The sequence below is a fragment of the Dinoponera quadriceps genome, unplaced genomic scaffold (genome assembly GCF_001313825.1).
Source record: "Dinoponera quadriceps isolate SergipeBrazil2010 unplaced genomic scaffold, ASM131382v1 scaffold5229, whole genome shotgun sequence".
Taxonomy (NCBI): domain Eukaryota; kingdom Metazoa; phylum Arthropoda; class Insecta; order Hymenoptera; family Formicidae; genus Dinoponera; species Dinoponera quadriceps.
The window spans coordinates 299,854-326,516 of NW_014559163.1; the positions used below are offsets into that span (position 1 = coordinate 299,854).

Here is a 26,663-nt window from a genome sequence, read left to right on the forward strand (position 1 = left end):
TGCTTCCCGATGTATTTTTGGCGGGCGCATCTGGCCAAACGCGAGCCCTTGACAAAGACGTCTTCCGCCTTTCGGACGCAGTAGTCGCTAGTTAACCGTCGCGGCAATGTTCGTCCGGACGCTAGATCCTGCGGGAGTTTAGCGCACCTGATTAGCATGGAGAGACACGGCGCGCGACGAGGTAAAGCCGGAGTTGTCGGAAAATTTATTCGCGCGCTGACAAGTAGTAGCGGCTGTTTGAAAGTTTTCGGACTACTTTCGACACGTGAGGATCCTGGACGGAAGAAAGGAGTGCCAGGTTCAAGTAATTACTTCAAAACTCCTTGGCAAATTTTTACTTGGATCGAGTAACATTTATCCCGAGTACGAATTTACTGAGGAGCATTGGAGTAATTATTTACTCGAATCTAGCGCTTTTTTCTGTGTGATCATTTCGAAGAATATCATTAACATCGTGAGCAGACATTCGCGTGTGTAACATCGCGTCTCGTAAAACATTAGAAATCACAAGGAAAATGTTAATTTTTGTAGAAACAAAATTATGATGTCATACGTATCAATGTGATTAATTGAAGTTACATTATGCATGGAACAGAGAAAGAGAATAAAACGTGACAATCGTCGAACGCGTTGAATGCGAGAAATCTCGTTATATTAATTTCCGTTACTTGCGATGTTGTTCGTCGCGTTACTTAGGTGATTTGTCCCCATCTCATCGGACGACGGGCAAAATCAATGCTTCAGGATTTCCGGACGGAATTCGCGAGGCTTGCGTTAAACGCGACGGGCTCTGCAAAAGGAGCTCGCAATGGTGGCGCACGAGAGCGAGAATCGCGATGACGATACTGATCTGCGTGTTCGTCAGTGCGATGATCATTTACTGGTTTGTCAGTTCGATCATAGAGAATCGACGGGACAGTAGGCACAGAGGGTCGTCCGCTGGGAAATCTCGTAAAACGGCTTATCCCGAGAGACTGCCCGATCACGTTCTACCGCTGGAATACACGTAAGTATCGCGATTCACGCGAACCAACAGCACGGTCCATCTGTTACGTTGCGCAAACGGCGTGTGCGATTCTTCTCAATTCGACCTTCGTTCATTTCGGCGTCTCACAAAATGTGATCGTGCGAATTTAAAGATAGAACGGAGCGGAGTTGACAGATTATCCGGGAGAATTCACAGAGCCGTGAAATATAATAATTCTATCGTTGCGTCTCTCGTAGCGCGATTCAAGATAACACGGTCGTGTATTGAGCCAAGTGCGCGGTGTGTATTTACGCGACGACATAAGTTCAAAGCAGACAAGATTTCGGCTATAACGGTCATTCTGATGAAGTTCTGGGTAGGTTTAAAAGTTTTCGCGGAGCATGACGAGATATCACAAAAATAGAACAGACAGCAAGATCTCTGTTCGTCTCTTTCTCTCTGGAAAAAAATTGCGTTCCAGTTTGAAGATACTGCCCATACTGGAAGAGGGAAATTTCACGACCATCGGCGACGCGCAGATTCAATTCTATTCCAAGATCCCGACAAAGCACATACGTCTTCACGCTCACAATCTTCTCATACGTGATATCAGCGTGACAAAGTATCACGATCGGCCGTCGAACACGTCGAAATTGATGGATGGGTACGTCCAGCAGGACAAAGAAGATTTCATCGACGTGCTTCTGCTGCAAATGCTGATGGCGGGCGAGACTTACGTTTTACGCATCAAATACACGGTCCCGTTGCATCAGAAGCCGAAAGGGTTTTTCAGGAGTTCGCACGTCCATCGCGATACCAACGAAACCAGGTGACGACTTGACGCGAAGACGACGCACATCAGACGATCGTTATTAACTTTATCATTGTCGTTCCGTTTGTCGAAATTTCTTACATTCAATCCTGAGTATTATTCTTCTACCACACTTATTGTAATGGAATAGCAATCGAAAAGCATCGTTCTGCGGCTCAACGAGCGACCTGTCGTATCGTCGATCATTGAAATTGACTTAGGAGCGAATGTTTCCTTTCAGATGGATCGCGGTGTCAAACTTCTCGCCAGACTTCGCTCGCCGGGCTTACCCGTGTTTCGATGAACCGTGGATCAAGACACCTTTTCGCATCTCCATCGGCCGAAGATCGAACATGCGATCTCATTCCAACTCGATGCGCAAAGTCACCGAGGAAATGTAAAAAGAAGCTCGATACTTAGTCGTTCTAAAATTCCCGATTTATTGGCGGTGCCTTCTTTTTTTAGACGCGACTTGCCGGGCTACGTGTGGGATCATTACGAGAAAACTCTACCGATGCCCACTTACGTGGTCGCCTTTATGGTCACTGATTTCTTCAGCTACCACGTCAGCGTCGCCGATCGACCGTCGCACACGATCTTCTCCAGGAGGGAGGTCGCGAACGACACGAAATACATGGCCGACTTGGTGCCGAAGGTGCTCCGATTAATACAAAACTTCACCGGGTTCTACTACGAATTGGACAAGCTCGACGTGATCGTGGTCCCCAAGCTGATGTATTCCGCGATGGAGAACTGGGGTCTCATCTCGATTCGGTGAATACGCCGACTCCTTTCTCGACTATTTTCATCTGCCAAGTGCATCTTGCCTCTCGGGTTTTCCTCGGAAAGAGTTTAAAGTTGCAATTTTATCTCTTTTCCTAGAAAGTTTGTTGAGGAATTTTCAGACGACAATTTTAGATCGTATCTTTCATTGACATTTTCAGGGAGGACATAGCGGTCATAAAGGAAACTGGAGGTAGTGAGAACGCTAAAAATGTTCTCGCTAGTATCGCGGCGCACGAAGTCGCCCATCAGTGGTTCGGTAATCTAGTGACTCCAAGATGGTGGGACGACGTGTGGTTGAAAGAAGGACTCTCCTCATTTTTCGGATTTTTAGCGCTAAGCGTGGTAAAGTGAATGAAAGTCAGTTCCTTAAATCGCATTAGAGCCTTGTTCTTTTTTATCGAGAATAAATGTACGCACGCTATGAAAGTACAATCGTAAAGACATTCATCATTCGCAGTTGCTACTTTTGGATTATATGATTTTCCGCGTCTCACAACGTGGTTTTACAATGACCAACTAAACAACTAACTAGATCATAGTGATTAAATTATTGGATCGTTCGATAAGTCGGTGCGAACTTTTACGAGGAGTTCTGGTACTTTTACAGTTGGATGTCACTTTACTCAATAACGTTGGCCGGTTATCAAAGAAAATGAAAACAATTCAACCGACTATGAAGATATCGGCTTTGAATTTTGTCGTAAAAATCCGCACCATCGCACGATTTTGACCTGACTCGATCCTGCCGCAGCTAGAGCCGGCGTCTTGGGACCGGCAGGCCAGCTTCCTTACCGAATGCCACGACATATTTTACGAGGACGCCAGCGAAACGGCACACCCGTTGCATATTGATCTGCGAGAGCTGAGCGGGCTCATCGACGTCTTCGATTTGACGTCGTACGCCAAGGGTAATTGCATGGCGCACATGATCTATCATTTTCTGGGCGAGCGGATCTTCCTCGCGTCCGTGCGCCGCTACATGCGCACGTATTACTATCGCAGCGCCGATCAGGAGGATCTCTGGAGCGCCTTCCAGGTGGAGATCGACGGAGCGAGCGACGGGTTACCGGCTTCCTCCGGGCTGCGTATGAAGGACGTTATGCGAACTTGGACGTATCAGGCCGGCTTTCCTGTCCTGCGCGTCCGACAGAATCACGAAACCGGTGCGATCGAGCTTACGCAGGTGTGCGCGCTCTCTGCCCGATCGCTTATCGTCGGATCGATTTTCAAGCGCGTTTCTTCATCTTGTTCCTTCGGCGACAAATTATTTATTTTTGTGGAACGCGCGTGTTAATCATCGCTGGTGTAACCGAGAGAAAAGCAAAAGAAGGCTCCTCTCTCTCGGTGTGGTTTTTGCGGTCGCGAATAAATTACGCGCGATGTCCCTGGATCCTCTCAGTCACGGATCTTCCGATTACTCTGGAATCGATTTCTTTTCCTCTTAACTCTTCGAATTAATCCGTGAGACAAAAATTCATATATCTCTCTCTCTCTCTTTCTTTCTATCTGAGGATTTGATTAATGTGAACTTCGTGCGATGTTAAATACGGTATGAGACGCGTTCGTACTTATTTCACCGTCGAATCATCTCCAGTTTTGATATTACGAATTACAATGAAGAATACAAATTGCACGTGTCGGGTGAGCAAACACATTGCAATTTCATTTTCGCCGTTATACAGTAGACGGATAGAAGTAAAAAAAGTGTAAGCACGTGAAACGTCCGCGGCGGCGGACGTTGCTAAAAATTGCTCGATTATGCGATGTTTGTGTTTCAGGACCGATTTTATCATTATGGCCTAAATAGTACGAGCGAAGAGTTATGGCACATCCCGTTGACGTGGACCACCGAAAATGAACAGCAATTTGGTAATACCTTGCCGAAGGCATGGATGGTCAAGAAACGCATGAAAATTAACGACACTGCTCTGAGCCGGGCGAGTTTCAGCGACCAGTGGATTCTGTTCAATATCAATCAAACGGGTAATATCACTAACATCCGCCGATCAATTAAGGAGATAATATCCGAAGCAATATTTCTGCTGACAATAACTGGTGCCGGTCAATTTGGAGACAAAATCGTCAGCCACTTTGTAATTTTACAAGTTATACATACACTTTTCCCGCAAAGTACTCTCTGTCTCGAATTAATTATACGATTATTAATGACGTTCAAGTTGCGATGTCTCCTCTTTGTAAACTCGTGCGAAATATCTGATAGTTTACCTTCGTCGCATTCTCTCTCTCTCTCCCTCTGCAGCTCTGTATCGCGTCAACTACGATACGGAGAACTGGGAACTGTTGGTCAAATCCTTCGGAGCTCTGCCGGAAGTGGCAAAGGTGCAATTGCTGGCGGACTCGTTTGCAATAGCCAACGCCGGATTGCTCGATATGAAAGTCACGTGGAGCGTCCTCGAGAAGCTGGAGACGGAGAGCGGAGAGATGCTGTGGACGCATGCGATGCTCACGTTGGCCACTGTCAAGGATTATTTTTGGGATTCGGACGTGTTTAAGGTAACACCACTCAGAGCCGTGGTGTCTCTAAACAACAAAATAATCGCTGAGGGTTCTCACGTACTTTGCGGAATCGCTGGTGTAAAAACGTCCGATCACTCTCTCGCGCGAAACACACGTAGCGTGTCTCTCACGAGAGGAAGCGCGCGACCTCGACTCGGGAGAGCAGGAAGAAAAAAGAAATCCACAGAAATCGGTCCCTAAATTTCCGCGCAGCGTTCTCGCGAAATTCGCCCGCCCCACCTCGGTCGTAGATTTGCGTGAGATTGCGAGGCGAAGGCGAGCGCATTTGATTTTATTATTAATTTATACGGCCGCGCGGTGCGATAAGATATGCGAGATATAAGCGGCGCCGCCTCGCGGTCTAAATCGTTCGCTATGCAGTTCTGCCTTATGTCGTTATTACGTGCAGTTAAGGCTTAAGTATGGCATTATAAAGCGTATGATTATCCCTGGGACAGATATATAAGCGATCATCGGCCCATCGGCCGTCGTTACGATTCGACGTTCTCAATTAGGTCGGAGGACTCAATCATTATTTGCACCGAAATACGAGGCACGTAACATTTAATTAAGCACTCGCGCCGACCAATGTTGCCGTAACAGTTCCCTTTTCACAGAAGCCATTATTGCAAAAATATAAGAGAGGTAGGCCTGTGTGAGCCGCGCGCGAGTGGAGAGGCGGGCCCCACGGTTTCTCTCCCGGGCTTCTCGCCGCGTCCGTAAACCTAACGTGCCAAATTAAATAAATACGCCGCGGCGTATCTCCGCGTTTTAATCCACCCGGTTTATTGCTCGTAAATTCTGAATAAATAGAATTACTCTCTTGCTCCTTGCGCGCGAATCAACCGCGGATCTCCATAATGTTGCGATAAATATCGCCGCCTCTACCTTTCTCTCTCTTTCCTCGCAATTTCACCAGAACACTTTGATGTTTTTGCAAAAAGGAAAAGAAAAGGCAAAACGGAAGAGACCGAGGGGAGAAGGACACTCGGTTAGCCCGATAGACTTTTCCTCGCACGCGCATAGGTGAACAAAAGATTAAGACGGGAGAGAGGCAACGTTCGAAATTACGTCCTTTTGTCCGAATGTATAATTATTACGGATAGGAATTCAATTCGACTTTCGAATCTTCGAATTTCGCCGTTAAATGTCGAATGGTATTGTTCCTAATAATTCATGAATCGACACACACTTTTCCGTTTAATTAACGCGTCCGTCTACGCAGGGACTGAGGTTTTCCGAAGGCGAGTGAAAAACGAGATTCCATCGTCGTAGTGATCGTCGACTTCTTCCTTTTCTTCTTCCAGTTCGCGATCTGCAAGGTCACCGATCGGGTGTACGCCGAGACGATGCGGTCGCTAGTCCATACGGATCCTGCGTCGTGGACAGGATTCAAGGTGAACGTAATGAAATGGGCATGTTCGGTGGGCCATCGAGCATGCTTAATGACGGCCCGCAACTTCGGCCGAAAAATGCTGCGAAACGAGTCGTCGAGCTCGTCGTACGTAACGCCACACATTATTTGAGGGACACACACGCGAGTAGTCTAGGATTGTATTCGCGAAAATCAGCCGGCGAATTATAGCGTTCCAGAGGCATTCCGTACCTGGACGTACTGCGAGCACGTGAAAACGGTCACGGGGGAACAATGGCTGGCACTTCTCGAGAGATACAACGAATCGACGACGGCGCACGATAAGGAGAGCCTCGCCTTCGCATTGGGATGTCATGTTAACGCCAGTCTACTGCGAAGGTGAGAGATAACCCCGAACGACATCGCGCAAATTTCCCACACTGCGAGACGCGAATTAGATGAAACTTACTTTGTTACATAATAAACGCTTCCCAGTTACCTGTCTACGACATTTTCGCAACGGAATATCACAGGATCGCACGCGGAGGGAGCTCTGATGTCCACCGTGATAAATCCGCACGGGTGTCGCGTTGCGGCGGACTTTCTCACTGAACATTGGGACAGGTTCAACGCGAAGGAGGAGGAGAATAGCGCATAGTGAGTAAATTAGTAGTTCGCGACTGAGAACAAGCTGCTTACCGTCGGGGAAATTTATCGATGTATCGCTTCTTGTCCGTCTCACGACGTCACTCATCGCGCTTTCTCGTTGCCACATTTGCAGCGCAAACGTTATCCTGATCGGCACGTTGCGTGCCTTCGCGAGACGCATTCGTCAAGAGGAGGACGTGGAATGGGTAAGAAAATTGCGCGAAATTTAACGAGGATCGGAAAGCGAACGATAGAGTTCCACGAAAACCGATATGCATACTTACCTCGCGGCTACAAAGAAGCGCCGGATTATTATGTAATGCTCTTTCTCCCTTTCTTCCTCAGCTACGGCGGCTGAAAGGCAGACACGGGAAGTATGACACTGTGATCGGGCAGGTTATTAATAAGGTCCAGGCCAAAGTCGCGTGGTACAAGGAGCACAGGAACGAAGTAAGACCGCGCGAAACGTGTTTGACAGCGCGAATTATATTTGGTTCTCTCGTGACGATCATCCCTTCTTTCGTCGGTCAGTTTGGGAGATGCGATTTTTACGTGTATTCTTCCGCAGGCATTGCGAGCACTGGAAGAGATTTCCGCGAGATACGCCGAGACGAAGGATTGTAAAAAAGGATTGCAGGAAGGAAGATTAACGCCACCGCGTTAAAGATCTGTGCGAATCGAGGCTGCACGCGAGACCGGGATATAATCGTAATAATCGCGAGGCGATTACTTGACTCGCGCGGATTTTAACGACCCTTTTTCTCAGGACACAAGAAGCTAAATCTCGAAGTAAATCGCGCTGTCACGAGCGTCACGCTGTCGATGAGAATGTGCCTTTTACAGCATCGCTGAATAGAGGATATTTTTCTAGAAAACTCCGTACGAAATATTTTTCAGCTTTTTCCTAAGAACAGAATTAAAAAAGAGAAAAGGAAAGACTGAGGGAGCATTGAAATATATTGTAGAAAAGCGTCTGTTACACGCAGGGGATTAGAAGAGCTGTATCAGAGGCAAAATGCATTCGCTGCAACCACATTGTTCGCTGTAGCGCCTTAGTTGGAGTTCAACTAATAAATTTAGCTGCGGTAGCAACGATATTAGCTGTCCCTAATTTAGCTCCTATGGCTAATTCTTTCTGTGCGTATCAACAAAGAGTCATGCGAAGAAAGTTTCTCAGATCCGTCCCTCCCCATTCAGAGTTGTCGACCTCGAGTTAATACCATTCGAGGCAGAGCTATCAACGACTTATCGATACTGCGGCGCTCGGGGTATCAGGGCGTCGTCCAGCATCCCTAGGCACGGGGGAGCTGGAGTTGTTGCCGCGAGAGAAGTGCCGCGAGAACGCCGATCCCTAACCGGGCAATAACGAGCCCGGGCTTTCGTGTGGTCGGAGAATGTTGCTAAGTAAGGGATTGATTCACGGGCAGTTATAATACCGCCAAACCGAAGGCCCTAATAGATTCAGGTCAATGCCACTACCGTTCTTCGAAGTCGTTCATTATGTGGGAAGAGCGGGCCCCGTTCTCATGCCACACAGGTCGCCGGTAAGCTGTGTGTGCGGCGGGCTCCTCCGCGGCGGCGGCGGCGACGGCGGGAGGAATCGAAGAGGCCGAAGTCGAGATAGAAGGACCCACCGTGAGGAGGACTTCTATCCGCACGAATCCTTTTTCCTCCGCGTCCCGCGATCTCCTCTCGCTCTTCTTTTTGTTCGCACACACGTGCGTCGGCACGACCGGCCAATTTCTCGAGTTACAGATTCGTGAGTTCCGCGAATCTTTTTGTCGTTCTTACGTTAGATTCGAATTCGATCGCGACCGACGATCATCAATGGCGGCGGCTGTTTCGCGCGCGCGATTTGTTGTTTCGCTTCGGGAAAACGGTGCCGCTGATAGTTACATATGCGCGTTCTTTCTTTTTTTTACCGATTAAGGTAATAAAAGGCTGTCGAGGTAAGTCGATTGGCAACTTTCTCACGCGCGAATGGTTCGGGAAAGAACAACGTCTCACACGTCGAGCTGTGTGTGTTTTGACCGGCGTAGCCGCGCGCGCGCGCGCGCGTGCGAGTGGCGAGTTCAAGTTCATTTTTGAAGAATGTTTCTAGCTCAGGTCACGTAAGACGTTCGAATGCCGATCAAGAACGTGGATCGATGTGTAAACGACCGCTATTTTTGCTTATGCGAAATATAAAAAAGCGTGGTGAAACAATTTCCGTAGCGGAAATCCCCGTAGCGGCTGAGAGAAAACAACAGTCCCTTCCGCCACATCATCTCGCACGATATTGAAATAAACACATGAAAGAAGCCCCTGTACGTTGCAGCGAAATGTTCACGCGGGGTCTTTGTTGGCCCGATCGACGGCCGTGCCCGAAACGGTCAGAAGATTAAAGGAGGAACCCTCTTTCCCTCGAAGAAAGAGGGGTCAAAGAGCGCTACCGTGTCCCCAGACGTGTGCGACAGACGCGCAAAAGAAAGAAAGGAAGGAATAGGAAGGAAGCTCTCTCTTTGTCTCTCTCGGTTCGGCTCCCTCGCGCGCGCGTGTGCTCCTCGCGCGCGCGAGCCAGGACCCTTCCTGAAGTTAATGATTCGGTCATTGCGATGGGTGGCGGTGGCGAGAGTGGTGGAAACACGAAGTGGTGTGGGCCCGGCGTAGAGTAGGAGAAGAGTGCGCCAGGAGGGCGAGAGCAGGAGAAGAGGATCGCACAGGAAAGTAAGCCCGATCCCCAGTTCGAACGCTTCGGCTCGGTCTTACGGGTTTAGTCTTGAACGGCGGATTGTTACCGTTGACGGTCTCGAGAAGATCGGGAGCTGAGGGATCGTCGCACAGTCGTTATCAGCTGATAGCGAGCGGCCGCCATGCGCCGTCAGCCGTGTCACCTGTAGGATCCGCGCAACGTCACGACGAAGAAGAGGGTGTACGAGAGATTGACGGGGGGCAGAAGCGGTTCATACGAATTTTCACGTCCCGGGAGGCACGATGTCGCACACCGGTAATCCGACGTTGGCTATAACTACGAAGAGAAAACCACGGAGGCAGCAGCTACTACCGGCCACCCTCAGAAGTACGTATGGAGATGTACTACACGAGGTTGTAGGGGGTGGAGGACGGCTCGTGTGCAAAAGTGCACCGAATGAGCCAGGTTGGAAACATCTAATTAATTAGACTCGGACGTATTCATGATTGATTCGTCTCCGTTACGCTTCATTTTGCCGTGAGAAAGACTTGCGAGGCGAGACGTTTAAACTCAGCATTGTTCGGCGCGACTGACGTTTCTATTTATCGCTGAACGTTCAATTGCAATCGTGCCTGATCTCAACAAATGTCGTTGTGTAATTCCTGTACGTCTCGTTGGAACCTTGAATCGCGATTTAAATGGCCAAGTTTGTATCCTTGCGATTGAGATTTCTCCTTAATCGAGACGAAATACAGTTTATAGGTGATAAGCGATAGGAGACGGGGATAACGCGCGTAGGAAAGTTCGCTTAATTACGATATAAAATATCCCAAGGAGATAATACACCGCGAGAGAAATAAGTGATTTCGCGCATTCGCGTGAAAAAGCTAAAGTGGATTGACAAGAACCACTTACAGGCTCCGGTCTTGCCGAAGTACCGTTTTAACTCAAAGATTCTCGCCGGTATGCCTTCGGGATGTATACTCCTTCATTGCGGAAAGTCTAAAATTAACGACGATTCGAGTGCGCGTGTTCTATGCATGCGTGCCACGAGATATTTATCAAGGAGCAATTGTAAAAATACTTTATATTATATAAACAATACCTTACGTCTCAGATATAAGGCGTGACAGGCTTGAGCGTGAGGTGCGTCGCGACGAGTTTCTTTATCGTCAAGATCAGACCCTAGGAATAAGTCCGGCCGGCCTTAATCCGTAGCATCACTCGCACCGTTAGATAAGATCCCACAATCTTGCATTTTCCGCGATAACCCGATTGTTGTTGCTGCACAGTCGAGCGCGCGAGCAACGTGGCAATTTAATTTACGGCGGTGCGATAAGATTGCACCGCGATCTACATTCAGGCGAATGAGGCCCTCGATATTACGTTAGCTGACGTGCGGCCAGAGCGTGGTAATAAATTCTCAATGATACATTTTCTCTCGTCCTTTCTGTCGCACATAGTTCATCGTATTGTTCAAAGAGCGCTTCACGCTCGCGAGAGGAAAGAAAAATTCGCGCGCGCGCTCTCGCTTTCCTTGCCAGGGGATGTGTGACACTTTTTCGTCGAGTGCAAGCATTGAAATCACTGATAAACCAGGCTCATGGCCGCGAGGAGCCAAATGCATCGTCCGCTGCGATTATATATTTTGCCGCTCTCCTTCCTCCAGTTAAATTTGGAGTAATTATAAATTATGTGGTGATACAATCACTAAGTGGAAGAAACAAAGTAAACAAACAAGCAATTTAAAGTCAAACTTTAGGCGCACACTGCAAACGTAGACTAAATTTAATATAGTCACTAATTACACGAATCGTACGTTTCGGCACATTCTTTGGACCATTTTCGGTGTAACGTACGATTTATGTAATATTTATATAATATAATTAATGACTAACAAATTTAGTCTATGTTCATGATGTCCATCCGACATTCGGCATTTGACTGTAAATTGCCTGTTTGTTTACTTCATTTCTTCTTCTAGTGATTGTATATCAAGAGTTTTACATATTATTATAACACAATACCGTTATATATAATAAATATTATTCAATATTATGAACAATCGAGCGAGATCGTTCGCGTACTTCGCGTCCTCTCTCATTAGCGACACGCACACGCACACATAGGTGAAGATCGCGGGAAGTACGTCCGCTTTCTTGCATTCGCGGATCGATCGCGATCGTCGCCGTGCTCGCGATTCGCATCTCCGTCATATCATTCCGGTCTTCGCATTTACGTGAACGGCGAAAAAGCGGACGCGATTGCCTGCCTTCTTCGTCGACGAGCCCCAATCGGAATTCCGAGGAGGCGCGTGGGATCGGCACAGGTAGCAGCGGCGTGTCCCGCGATCGAGCGAGTGCGCGGCCACGTGAATCGTACTTTTGCTAAAACGGAGAAACAATCTCGGGCGGCGACGCGTCGCGAATAAAAAGGAGGAATTCCTAAGACGAGGTAAATGGCGCTCGGAGCTAAATTCAGCGGGTAGTGCGCTAACGACATACATACGTATCGCGTCGTGGGAGGTAACGCCGATAGAAAACGCGCACGAGAATAAAGAAATTGCTTTGCGGGTCACACCGGGGTACATATCGGCACATATAATTAAATAAAAATATTTGGGGACTCGTTCGATCGTTATATAGTTTTACGCGTGCGAAATTACGTATCGCCGTAGCGAAGGATGTTACTTTGAACGTGCAACTCGGAACACCTGGTACGTAAAGCGCTACGCGTTCGCGCGCATTATGAAATAAACGGGGAGGAGAAAAATGTGGCCGTCTACCTGGAGATGCTGGGCGCGGTAGAGTTAATAATACGATGTCACTTTTCGTGCAGAGTGGTGGCCGTGGTGGTTGCTGCTACCAGGATGTTTGGCATCGTGGACGCGATACGTCGAGGAGTACGACTCCATTAGAGTAGCCAGGTGCGACGCCCGATGCGGGGAGAACCATCCTGACGAGGTACGTAGGATGAGAACATGTTGTACGAGCGAGATTGTGTTATCTGCATCTTTATGTTGTCCCCTTATTGACGTATTCGTAACATCGTCGTTAATAGCATGATGATACGATATGCATATTTCGCCTTGAACAACGTCGCGACAATTTTCTACCGTTAGTTTAACACAAATTGCACAAGTTACACAGAAAATATGAAAGTTTGCTCTTGTGTAACCATATTCTCGCTACAAGTATTTCTTGAGAGAGACAAACGGTATTATTACAGGCCGGATTATTAGCCGTAAGAAATTGGCCAATCGATTGTTCCTCTCACATTTGACTGTGATTGATCAATTTCTTACGGTTCAAAGCTTACCACGCCTATCGCAGACCCGGTTTATCGCGCACTCTCGTTTGATTTCATTCTTATCAATCTCTCGCGGGATTTCTTACCGAAATTTCCCAAATTCTACTATCGCGAAGTCCAACACGATCGCTGCTCTCTCATTGCGTTTTCCAATTGTGTCCGTATTTCGGTAAACGATTCTCGAATTTACACACGAGCATTAGAGCGATATAAGAAGTTATTTAATAGGCATCGCGTAGAGGAAGAACCGAGAGCCCAAAGGATTAACGTTAGGGTAGAATATTCGCGTCGCACAAACAGCCATTATTCCCGACATAAGTTTGATCGTTCTTGGCGCTTGTGGCATCGACCCGCGCGCGTCGCAATCAGCCGGAATAATCGGCTCGATTAATCAGCGCGCTACATTGTACCGGGGCCCGAGTGGAGATCGATTTTAATTTCGATGGCCGATTCGACACTCGATAGCATCGCTAAATAAACTGGTTCCCGTAACGCTTTGTCGCCGAGTGTCGGTAGAGAGAGATAGAGGTAAGGATAAAAAGAGAGAGAGAGAGAGAGAGAGAGTCGCGATGATTCATCCGGGCTTGTCCGGGTTTTGCGGGTTCTCGCTCGCGTGTAATTAGTTATGCGAATCCGAGCGTCCCTGAGTCCGTGCCCACTTGAATCATCGTCACGCTCGACGATTTATGGGGATACACCGTGCCACGCCACGGTGGAGTTGACTCGAACGATACTAATTCGGCGATCAGCCTCGGCGGACCGATAACCGTATTTGGGTCGTCCGTCCGAAAAAGATTTGCCCTTTCGAAAAGCCGGATCAGATGGGAAAATTTGGATCGTTCGATGATCACGCCCCGTTCAGGCTATCGAGCGATCGCGATTTTTGCGTATCGTGAATGAAAATGCAAGCACGGGCAACGGGAGAGGTTAAACATTTTAATTGCCGTCGGCGGGACGATAACGTCACGACGAATACGAGCAACGACACCCATTGACTTACCAGTAACTTACCGGCGAGCCTGCCGCTTTATTGCTGATATTTTTTGCCGGCGTGTATACAAACGTCATTACGGCAAACGGCCCCGAAATGATTCCGGGGGGCCGTCGATGGGGTGAGGACGGGGGAGGACGAGAAGGAGGAATGACGAAGAGATAGCCCTCGAGCTCTGACTGGCGGCCGGCAATAAAGTCCCGAAGTAATGGCCTATAAAAGGGTTGCGCGGCAACACACTAAGTCCGGATGCGCGCCTATGGCGCACTAGAAACGTATCTTCCGACATTATCGAAAACAGGTTCTTATCCCGAAGCACCGACGATCAATCTTCCCGGTGGCATTCGACTGCAACGCGCGGCTCTCTCGCTCTTCGGGAACTCCGGCGGCGGCGAACTTCGCTCCTGACTTCTCTCTCGAAGGTGCCCTTTAGCACGCGAAATTAATTCTCTCTCTTTCTTCCTGGCGTTTCCGGCCGATTCTCCGCCGCCGGTTGATCGACAAGAAGAAGAAGCCCGCGACACTCCGCACGTCTTCCGTCGTTGAATCCTGCAATTTACGAGAAAATTATCAATAAGTTTGAACGCGAGAAGTTTCGATGCAACTTTCGACTTATAATGAGACTGCTCATTTCATCGTTGCCGCATTCCTGCCGATTAAAAAAGACAAGTCGCTCGTCGTCGAGACTTCACCTCGCGAGAAGAGAAACGCAAACGGAGGATCCTGATGAACAAACGAATGACGCTTTCACTCATTCGACTATATTATCGCGCGCTTCTCTCTCACCTCGCGATTAGCGTAAAATGCATCCGCGCGAAGCGTATCGTCATTCCAGTCGGAAGCCGATTTTTTTGCGCCTGCACTGGAATTTATCGCGTCGTATTTTCATCTTGCCGCGTGACCCGTTACGTAACCTCCCGCATTCTTTTAATAGCGTCCGTTGCTATTACATTTAACTGACGTAATCCTGTGCCCGCGGAACTTCGCTGAAAATGTTTCATCGGCGAAGCGTTAATAAGACGTCGCTTTTTTTTATTTCGCCCGTTGATCGTCTAGCTAGTAATAAAAAGAGAATCTTACGAGTGCGGAAGAGAGATATAGATAGGTAGATCGTTGCTTTTATTTTCGTTCTGCAGTACAGTCCTCTAAATCGTTACAATAGTATTTTATTGTTATGGCTAACAATTTTCTCCATTCTGCTGGAGAGATGGATATGTTTATTTTTACACCCTTAGGCTGATCCTTCTGCCACAGGAAGAAAATGCGGAGAGAATTACGTGGCGAATAGAATAAGTGAAAAATGAGAAGGAAAAAGAAAAATATACATAAGTAAAGATAAAAATAAAAAATAATAATGAAAGAATGAGAGAGAGAGAGAGAGAAAGAAACAATTAGCATTTATTTCGCAACCGTAATTAACTTCGTTAGCGTAATCCTCAAAGCGGAATTCCGCTGGCAACTTCGTTCGCTTCTGTTATAAAGATATAGGAAGCATCAGCGCGAAGGAAGAGCGGGAAGGGGGAAGAAATTTCGCGGTCACCGTTATTACAATTAACTTCGTTAGCGTTAATCGCGAAACTCCATTTTGGAAATAACGTTTAATGATCGAGCACGCGGATTCCTCGATATCAAAGCGGCGGCGGCGTCCTTTCGTACGTCGATGAAAAAGGATAAACCCCCGCCGTTACAACAATCGACTTCGTTAGCGCGATCGTTATATCGCGGGGAATTCTCAGCCGGGAACTCTGCGATCCCCCGAACGCGAGTTCCACGGTATCGATCACGCGCGGCGCCCTTTCGATTGTTAATTATCGGTGCCGTCGCGCGCGCGGGGGGGGAAAAAAATAAGTGAGAAGAAGAGGCGAAGTGCAAGGTAAGGGCGGAGGAGGAGGAGGAAGAAGAAGCGGAGAAGAAAACGACGCTGCTGAATCGCCAATGGGCAATATAATTTTCTTAACGACGGCGATCGGCCGGCCAATTCTCGCGATGAACTTCGATCGAAGGCCGCCTCGACCATACCGATCTTAATGAATACTTCAAACCGCGATCTTCACCAAGTCTTTAATTGGGGTAGCCCACCGATGCGAGAGATCGAGAGGGCGGGAGGGTGAGGGGCCCGCGGGGGAAGAAGGAGCAACGCTCGGCGCGCATGATTTTTCAGTATTGCCGATCGACACTATCGCCGATCTTCACGGCGGACTACATTAGTCTCCTGCCATACCCTAATCTTCGCGATCACTTCGGGACGGCCGCGCGCGCTCCGATCTTCGCGAAGAAGCTCTCGAGTGGAACAGATCGGCCTCCGCGCGCCTTCGGCGCGATCGACGGAGAGAAAGAGAGGATGAGAAGGAGCGAACGTGCGCGCGCGCGGAGTGGGAGAGGAGAGGCGAGATCTGGTGAACTTCATTAGCCTTCTTGTACACTTTGATCCGCGCGATCGCTTCCGATATCACTCGGCGATCTCCGCGCGCATCACAGCGAAGTTAATTCTTCGACCGTGACGACGCTTCATCGAAGCGCGCACCTTCGGTTTATTCTTTTCAACCCTGTGCGTTCCGGGGGCGATTATCATGCCCGCGTACCGTCGATCGCAAGAAACAAAAAAGAAAAGCCATGGAGGAAGTAACGTGTCAAAAATCGGAGAAAGTCGCGGCGGGATATCTTAATCTTTTCGCGGACATGTCGCGGTCTACATATATATAGACGTGTCAGAGGTCTGAATTTTTTGCCACTTCTTTTTGCATCTTGCAAATATCTTTCTCTTGCGAGTTCGAACTATTATTATCGTTTATGAAGGAGAGAGAGAGAGAGAGAGAGAGAGACTGAATAACGCGGCATTCCTTGTAATATCCGCTGTCCAGTTTCGTAACAATACCGACGGTATTTATTGCGTAGCGGCCTGCATAATAGCGCTCTTTCTCCATTGCTCTCTGTATTATCTGATATCGTCGAGTCGAACAGGCGTTACTTCTCGTTGGAGAATGGAATTGCGGCCAATGACGAATACGATTTTTGAGCCTTACAGCGCGATCTGTCCTCCCACGCGACAATATCCTCTCGGGAGAATTGCTTGTTATTTCTTACGCGTTGTCCTTGCGCATAATCCATTCTTTTCATTTCTGATCATGTGGAATGTTTCTTCATTTTTCCCCGATATGCGAGATTTCTGAAATAGAATTTATTCTTTTTTATAAAATTGAAAAATGAAATTCCGAAATAGATATTTCTATCGGCCTGCGAGTTAGGCGCATTTTTCGAAATCGCTCGATGATGGCGATAAATTCTATAGAGGCACCAAGACACTGAATTGTGTGATATTCCCGCTTGACTCGCAACAAATCTCAACTGACAACGGAACGCGGAAGCCAATCTACCGATCGCTGTGGCGTGCTTCGGTATTTTTACGAAAAGCGTAATCGCGAGGAAGAGGGAGAGATAGCACGTTGCTTACACATCGACAATATACGCGTCGTACATAATTGTATCTTATATACAAGTGTTATATTGTGGCTCGTGTTATAAGTAACTTTCGCGGAAGATGGCCAATACTCATTTTTTTCCGAGACATTGGTGCAGAAAGTCGATGAGCCGCTTATTAATTAGCAACTCCGCGCGATTATCAATAACGACGAATACACGTTAGATTGGACAAATATGAAAAAAGGAAATAGTTATTTCACAGAAGCATATAGGATGGTGGAAACGAAAAGTCGCTTCCGAGATTTCAAGATTTCATGATCCCTCGCGATAAATCGGCCAACTTCACCGGTCCGAGCATATTATCGAATGATTCGAACGATAGAAAGATTCAACGATGTAGAAGTTAAAATTGTCCTCGGCCCGGTCGGAAGTGTTTATTCAGATCAACTTCAGCATCGCGATTCCGAATGCGCCGGTTCGTTCCGTACAGCGATCCCCGGGTGCTCCTCTTCGTCGGGAGGCAGCGCCGAGGGAATCCCCGAGAACGGGGGCAGGTAAGTGTAATAGAAGGGTAACTTGATACGTATGATTTCGCTAACAATGTCGAGCGCAGCGCGCTACCGGCAATGCCGGAGATCTCTCGTTCTTCTTCGTCCTCGCGATGAACTTTATCAGCTGGTCAACGGCCCCGGGCGATCACTCGCCTTGCGCTCGGGTCAGCTCCGCTCCGTACGAAGCATGTTCGCTTCCCTCCGTAAAAAGTAGGCCAATAAGTAAGCGAACCAGTTTCCCCGACCGTTCGAATGATATATGTCGCGAGACAGCGAGTACACGTTGCCGGCGTAGGAATGCTCCTGGAGACCTTCTCCGGGCGAAAGATCGTCACTTCGCAAATCGGCCCTCCAAGTGAGACCCGTCGGGCTCGGCTGCGCCCTCGCGAGAACGTCGACGATCCTGCGATTTCCGGCGAGCCTTCGGACGAGAGACTCGAAGGAATCGTGTGCTCGCGTAGGTGAATATAAAGTGGCATGGAGGTGAAAAGTCGATCGAGTTCTCTTGCCCTCCACATGTCCACGATTTGCGGGTAAAATCCCTAATTATACGGCAGAGATGGAAGTGACTTCGGTGTCATTGATTTTTGTTCCCGCACTCCAACAACTACATTATATCTTCTTCCGAGATGTAACGGAGTGATCATCTTGCGCGCCCTGTACACACACTCGACGGCCGTCAAACAGGTTGATATTCGTGATACTCATTCTCCTCGTCACGCATGTTCAAATGCCGGGTGTATAATTAATCCTCAAAGTATCAGCTCGCGCATCGTGTCATTGACAACGCGTCGAGTGTTTAATGCGCTTAGAGCGTACATCGTTCAAATTATTCATTTTGTTTGTGTGTGTGAGTTATACTTTATAAATCCACTTCGTACATAAAGGAGAAGAGGAGCGCGATTGTAACGCGTCGATCAACGTCCGATATGGATCTACCGCGAACAAAGTAGAGCGCGTTACGTTTTGATCGTAGACGACGATCTGGCGATTTCTCTTCTCCTCGAAAGCGCGCCCGACGTATTTTTTTTTCTCCTTTCCCCGTAACGCGCGATAAGATCTCACAAATTTTGCGATGTATCTATTATGAAGTTCGCCAGCTATAAAAGACACAATTATGAAATTCGATACGGCGCATTTATGCGCGTTTAAACGAGACTTCCCGAAAACTCTCCTCGAATCGAGTTATTAAACTTAATAACTCGATATACGACTTAATATCCCGATATTTCGCAAAACGCCGCATTATGTTTGTAATCATGCGTCCCACAGTGCGGTCGGGGCTTATTTTGCATGTTGCTTTTTTTTCCATCGATTTCGGTCAGGCTGGTTCTCTCTCTCTCTTCCTTACGCGCGTCTACATTGTGCGTAAATGACGGTCGGATAAAAACACGGTAGCGCGAGCCAACTCGAACGCGGCATTAAGTCGAAATATATAATATATGGAGGTTGCATTTTTTTCGTCCTGACGATCGGTCGATTCCGCCTCGGGGTCCGTTTAAAGGATCCGAACTCGCATTTCGCATCCGTACAGAATCGATGAGCGACAGTTTCGTAACTATGTAGCGAGGACTGGCTTCCACGAAAATGGCAGGGAAGCTCTCTTTTCTTCTCTTTCTATCTCTCTCTTCCTCTCTTTGAATCGAGGCAGAGCTCGATATCGGTGTGTGGCGGTTTTATCGAGTTTTTATTTCTCCTTTTCGCGTGATCGGAGCCGTACCTTTTTTCGGCACCAACGCGACGGATCGGGATCGACGATTAAGATGGAATGCGACGAAGTTCGAGTCGATCTCGAGGGAAACTGTCGCCCGTTGATAAAGGCGACTCCACGGCGAACGGCCGCTGATTAAATAAGCGTTGCTAATTAAATACCTGACTAAGTCCGCGTCGCTTTCGCCGCGATTTCCGGATCGAATGGATCCCACACGTAGATCTGATTTAATCGTCGTGCTGCAGTGCGTGGAGAATTGTCTGGCATCGAATTACACGAAACCCGGATATTGCCCCGAGAGAACGTTTATGACGCCCTTCGAAGCCGCCTGCTTGGTCGCCTGCGTCGACGATTCCCGTTGTCCGGATTTGGCCAAATGTTGCACCCATGATTGCGGCGTCACGTGCATGCACCCCATCGGTTTGGACACTCAAAACGGTGAGTGCACGGTGGATTCTATCATGATTTGACTACCCTTCTTCCGAAGAGTGAACTCCCTAATGGGTGTTTTACTACAATCATTTCAAGTCAGTTGGTAAACTTCATCGCACTTTTCTCATGTACAAATAAACAGAGGAAAAAGATTTCATGTTATTATTTACTTCTTTTATCTATTCTTTTATACACTAATTCGATGAAAAATGAACAGAATAGAACAACTGGAGTCGCGTCCAACTTTACCATTAGAGGATTAATTACTTGCTCTTCGATGATTCCCCGTGTAAATCAGACCTGCCAGTCGTGCCGGAGAACCTGCGGATACGCCAGCAGAAGAGCAACCTGGTGCTTCTGTCTTGGCGCAGCGGCAAGTCGGCCGCCAGCAACGCGTCTTCCTCCGCCGATGATGACGACGACGACGAAGACGAGGTCCGGTACTTGGTGGAGGAGCGTCACTTGGTCGGGCCCAGGTATCTGGAATCCAGACTGAGCTCTTGGACGGTGTGCCACGTGTCGACGAAGCCGCACGCGACCCTCCGTGGCCGGCTGAAGACTGGACACTGGTATCAGTTTCGCGTAGCGGCCGTCAACGGAAACGGTTCGCGCGGGTACTCGCAACCCTCCAGACCCTTCAAGACAAAAGGTGAACGCGGAACGTAAAAGGCACTCTAATTTGTCGCACGTTATCATCGTTAGGATTGACACACAGTGCCAATTTTCCTCTCTCTTGCCCGCTATTTCTGTTTCTTCAAATTGACCCGGGTTCACGATATATAACTCAAGGATGTTGCGTAAAGTGGGACACAACGCACAGCACAGAAAACCGTTCGCGTTTTGAGGACCTTTTGTTTCTTGACTCGCGAAGTCGGGTCATTAACCCGCGGTGAAAAGTGTCGAGGTCGTTTTAACCGATTCGCGCGCAAAGTATTGCTTAATATTGACCTCCGCCGGCCGCAAATTAAGCTTCGCGAACTGAAGGCCGATAGCTAACGCGAGAGCAAACACGTGCGGACCGTCGAAGAGCCGCGCGCGGTGCGATTCCGCCAAGGCGATGAGCGTAACCCGCGGACATTAGCTTAATTAGCGCTATAATCATAGCGGCAACGATAAATCATTTTCGTCACTAACGCTAACTCAGACGAGACGCGCTTTCGCATAAATTTTCCGGTCGCATCGGTTCGATCGAGCGAAGAAGAAGAAGAAGCGACAATTAGTGGCACGACGAACGGGCCGTGCGTCAATAGATCGTGCAAAACCGGATTATAAGCGTTCCAGTCGCTTCTAAGTAGGTAAAGAATCGGCTGGCAGCCGCATCCGTGCGATTATCGCTTCGGTCGGTCGATTTATTACGATCTCACGTGTCTCGCTGACTTCTCGATCCACCGGACTTCTTCATTTAATTACGCAGGCTCGCGGGTGACAGTTGGTAAATATATAATTAACGGCGATTTATCGCAAAAAGTGACTTACCGCTTTCGCTCGCAAGTTTCGTTGCAACGACGTGTAGGAGAAGAAGGAAAATAGGATATTGTTACATGACGATGTTCACGTCCGATCCGTTGTAGAGCCGCGAAATCCGAAGGAGCCGCAAAATCTGACGTTATCAAACGCGCGCCTCGTCGGCGGCAAGCTGCGCATCAATCTGCGATGGGTCAGACCAACGTCAGATATACCGATATCGTTCTACAAAGTGTTCTGGAGCAGGCTCATTCACGGCCCGACTAACGACTCCATCCTTGTCTACCACAAAACGGTCCTGAAAGTGAGTGGGTTCGTCAGTAAATTATCCTCATTGTTAGTCAAGTAAAGAAGAAAGAAGGCGAAGGATCTTTCCACTCGTGAAAAAGGGAAGCATATCTCTGCAGCAAGTGATTTTTCTCCGTGAGGACTTTCGCTTCGCCTTTTCCAGGACAAGACGTGCTACGAGCTGAAGAATCTGGAGCTGAAGTGCCAGTACTTCCTGCAGGTGCAGGCGGTGGCTGTGTACGGCGGCCGGCGCTTGGCGTCGCGCAAGGCCTCCAAGGTGTTCAACAGCACCGACTACATGGCATACGGTAAGCTCGATCACACTGACGAAACTCGTCCGCGGCGATAACTCATCCACGCTCCTCCCCTCGGTCGTCCCCCGTTCTTCCAAGTCCAGTAGTAGTCGGGACAATCAACGAAAGAAGTGACCTTTCATTGAAGCCGACGTCGGGAGACGTTCTCGCAGGTGCGAGCGAACCCAGGCCGGCCTCCACGTGCGTCGCATGAGCTGCCACTGCGGCGACGTCAAGGTGCGTCTGGTCTGGCCAGTGAGCGGCGACGCCAAGATGTACAACGTCACGTGGCGGGAGGAGTCTTGTTCGCGCGAGAAAAACCCGGAACACCGACGGAAAGCCGTCGTCTGGCAGGTGGTCCAGGTACGTTGTCGCGCGGACAGGGCTGTAACCACTAGTCGTACGATTGATTGATTTCAGACCTCGCACTACGACCTGCAGCAACTGCGAAACGATTGCACGTACAGCGCGAACGTGCGCAACGTACCGAAGGAGAACGGCAGCGACGACCATGGGGCTAGTATAGAATTCTTCGCGACCGGATGTCAGGACGATCAAAAGCGGCAGAAGCGACGGAAGAGCGCGCGATGTAAGACGAAACCGTCCAGATCCAGACGGTACTTTGCCGATCTATTTGTGATATGAACTCGTTGGCGACCACCGAATGGATTGTGAGTCGCGACGGTGATGTTCGCGATCTACCCGGTAATATCCATCGCTCGCGAATATCGTCCCAGGGATATGTATTTCATTTATGCCTTGATGAGGGGTATAGTCGAGGTTAAAATCATTTCTCGAGGAAAGGAAGGGTGTTCCTGCGATTTTCCGACCGCTTGAAAAATTTGCTTCCCCGAATGAATTTTGGTACGTGAGCTTCGTTCGCGGTGAATGGCCGAGACTGAGTTGAGCATAATGTAAGTTTTCTACACACGAATCATTTTTCTATATAAAGGAGAAGTAATCAGAAGAAAATAATTAGACTTTATCTATACTTTATAGTAAGAAAAGGGTGTAAAATCGTTGAATCACATGTTGATTGTTGATGTTTTATTCGACTAAAAAATCACTCGTGATGTTATGATTTGTGTCGCAATTGCATTTTCTTTTCAGCTTTCGTTCCGTTCAAATAAGATATTCTTATTTTCCCAAGAATCGTGTACAAATTTTTACTTCGAATAAAATGTAGATGTAAGTTTCTGTCTGGAAGGTCGTCTGCGAATTCATCAATTATGATTTTTACTTTGCAAGAAAGAAACCAAGGTAGCTACCGTTGCTTTATTTAAAATGTCTGCGATTTCAGGTAGCACATGTTACTTTCATATATGTTTTTTATAAACGTATGTAACGCTTCACAATCATATTGTATACGTTTAAAGAACGTATGAAACTAACTATGCTACCTGTTTCACGTCACTTTACTTTCACTTCATCTTTAAAAACAGAAGCGCAACCGAGTACACTTGATTCGAAACCTAGAAAATCATCCGTGTAAATTAATTATTATTACAACATTTTCTATTTTTATCGCGAGTGATATTGTGTACAATATGTACAATATATTTACGACAGTATATAAAGAAAGAAGAATGATACGCGCATATTGAATGGATAATATAAGTCCGTACGTGGTACCGTATTTCTCATCTATGGAAATTATGGACGTAGCACGGACACGCGCCAAATGAAAACATTATCGGCAGTGTCAGAAAGTGCATGCAGCGAAATAGTTCCAACGTAAAAGTGGATGCAGATGGCGTATCAAACAGTCACGTAAAACGATATTGAAGAAAACGCCGGCGTAGCCGCTTTTAGGTTTCTCTTTGTTTATAATCTACGTATATGCCTAGGTTGCTTCGAAAGTGCTTTCCAAAATGGCATTAAGCGTCATGTTAAAATTGTTGATAAGTTCTCTTAATTTCATATGTTTAATAACACCTTGCCTTTCGATGCGCCAAAAAATATTCATCCGTTCAGCCGTGAAACGTGTTCAAAGCCGTTAACGTTTTCGGAAAAGAAAACATGAATTTGTTGAACACGAGAAAATTCCCGCGCGTTCAAAGCCGTTAACGTTTTCGGAAAAGAAAACATGAATTTGTTGAACACGAGAAAATTCCCGCGCGATGATTTTTCACGACTTTAAGAAGTCGCCAACTCCATTACAATGCGTCGAAAGTCTTTGTTCGGTTTTTGCGCTATGAAGTATCATTCCAAAGGACTGTTTACAAGTAGTATATGAACTTCAAACGCGGTCGAATAAAGCGCGTAAATTTGGCCCCTTTTTACCTGATTTATCACTAACGACGCAGCAACACGCACTAAAAAAATGATCCTATAATTCTTTTATTTCGATAATTATTGTTGCAAACATCAAATATTCGTCCCTTGGCGCGGATGGGTGGATCGGAAGAAAAATTCGTACGCAGATAATCGCATAATTTATATTTGTATATACAGTCACTTTACAACGCGCACTTGTTATACACAGTATAGCTCGATTACTTTAGGTCAGCGAACGCCAAGTGATCTCGGTAAAGACGATATCAAAGTAAAAAAAACTAATTAAGAGGGGGCGCGCCCTGTGTATGCCGCGTGTATCTCTCGCACGAAGAAGATGGGCGACGACGACGACGCTGAAGGGATTATTTTAATGTCCGTCCACCAAGCGGGAAGCTTCGACAAAAAGCCTCTTCTTCGCAACATCATGCGGGACAGACAGACAGACCGAAGCCCACCGCGTGTATTCCTCGCCGCCGCATTTAAACGGGCCGCGCTCGAAATCTTTCGCGCGCCTCACCGAATTTCCGCGAGTATTGTGTATCATCCAACCGATATACGACACTTCCGGGGAATTCGGAACGTTGTCGACGAGTATGACACGTGTCGAATCAACAGGCCTGTTCTTTCCAGCTGCACCAATATCCTAGATAGAATGGAAAACCACAATGACGTCGAAAAATGATGAGGAAATGACCATAACTCATTTTTCCATCATGTTTCGCGTCATTTTGACGTTATCGTGATTTCCTGTTCTACCTGGGACCGAAACTTCATTCCTTTTCCCATCGATTGTATATCTGTTTCACTCTAAAGGTAAAAGATACGGCCTGGCTCAACTGAGAAGAGCAAACCTGATAAGCATGAAACTTCGTCGGCAGCCCGGCGATTTCGAGTTCAGTTACTGCGCGAGGAAACTGTGCGACGGGCCGAAACTTTGAGAAACGCGTTTCAAAAGGCAGCAAGGTCCATACAGCAATCGATGACGCGTGAAAAATCTCGCTCGTCAAGGCGCACGTACGCTCCTTCCGAGAAGAAACATCGATCGTAGGATCTCTATTATTGGCAGTAGCGTTAGTCGTACATTGCGACGGAAGCCAACGTCTCCTTTCCACCCTCGTTCTCGCTTGCGTTCTCCAGCGACTCGCTCGAAGCGATTTCGAGCGATTTCGCGCTCGTCGAAACGATGAACTTCTCCGACACGGTCGCGAGCGTTTCTCGTTATGCGCGAACTCGTCGTACGCGTACAATCGAACGATTGAAGTCCGCAAGCACCTTCGCCTCGATGAATTTCGCGACGCATCCCATGTCCGATAGAAGTTTTATTTTAGTAATTCTCGAAAGATATGTTTTCCTATATATATGGGATACTTTGAGAAATCCTTCGTGATAAAAGTATTGCAGCCTTCGATCATCTGATTATTTATGCTTAAATTAAAGGGAAACTGAAGGGGTTTGAAAAGTAGAGTAAAGGCATATAATATGAGGTATAAGTACTCTCTACATGTCTTGAAGTAAAATCTCACTTAAGGAAGTTGTAAGATGAAATGAATTTGATAAGAAGTCAATAAAACTTGTACTATGTATACTTTGAAATATTGCCTAATTGCTCGTGCAATTAGAAAAAGACCGACCATTCGAAAGCTGAGAGATATTTGTAGGTAAAATTGATATTTTTTATGTATGTTCCTTGATGTTAGTGTTATTTTTTTTAGATTTTTAAAATTCTATTTTCAATATCTTCTAAACTAAAAATAAGATTTTGATGAAAGATTACTATCACATTATTATAAACAAATTTCAGAATTATTGACCATTTGTTTTGAAAATACAGTGATATAAAGTTCATAATTTAAGTTATATTCAAAATAGATATACACATATGCATATATGCATATTTAAACTTATATATGTTTCTTTCTATTTTATCTATGTATCTTTATTAGAATAACCGATGCATAAATATACTGTTAATAAAAAAAAAATAATAATATTTTCGTATTTATAATACTGTGTACATATATAATTTAATATTTATCAAGCAACGTTTATCAAGTTACGCTTTTATATATTTATCTCATTATATACATAATAAATGTTAATTTGAAACGAAGTTGAAGTGTATATACGTATGTATATATATGCACTTCACTCACAGATTCACTCATTTCACTCA

At 47.0% G+C, this 26,663-nt stretch overlaps 1 protein-coding gene across 1 annotated transcript; it reads left to right on the forward strand.

Moving 5' to 3' along the window:
* Positions 1-50: 50 nt before the first annotated feature.
* On the forward strand, positions 51-23,236 carry LOC106750203 (endoplasmic reticulum aminopeptidase 2-like). The gene is given in 23 exon segments (XM_014630365.1): positions 51-181; positions 697-1,006; positions 1,449-1,796; positions 2,020-2,175; positions 2,244-2,552; positions 2,723-2,906; positions 3,172-3,225; positions 3,301-3,747; positions 4,343-4,547; positions 4,825-5,078; positions 6,389-6,834; positions 6,931-7,092; positions 7,217-7,289; positions 7,429-7,533; positions 7,652-7,744; positions 10,012-10,141; positions 12,593-12,717; positions 19,982-20,174; positions 20,467-20,817; positions 21,740-21,936; positions 22,084-22,228; positions 22,362-22,576; positions 22,634-23,236. Coding segments are annotated over 23 exon segments (4,752 nt in total). The 5' UTR covers positions 51-156; the 3' UTR covers positions 22,859-23,236.
* Positions 23,237-26,663: the final 3,427 nt, after the last annotated feature.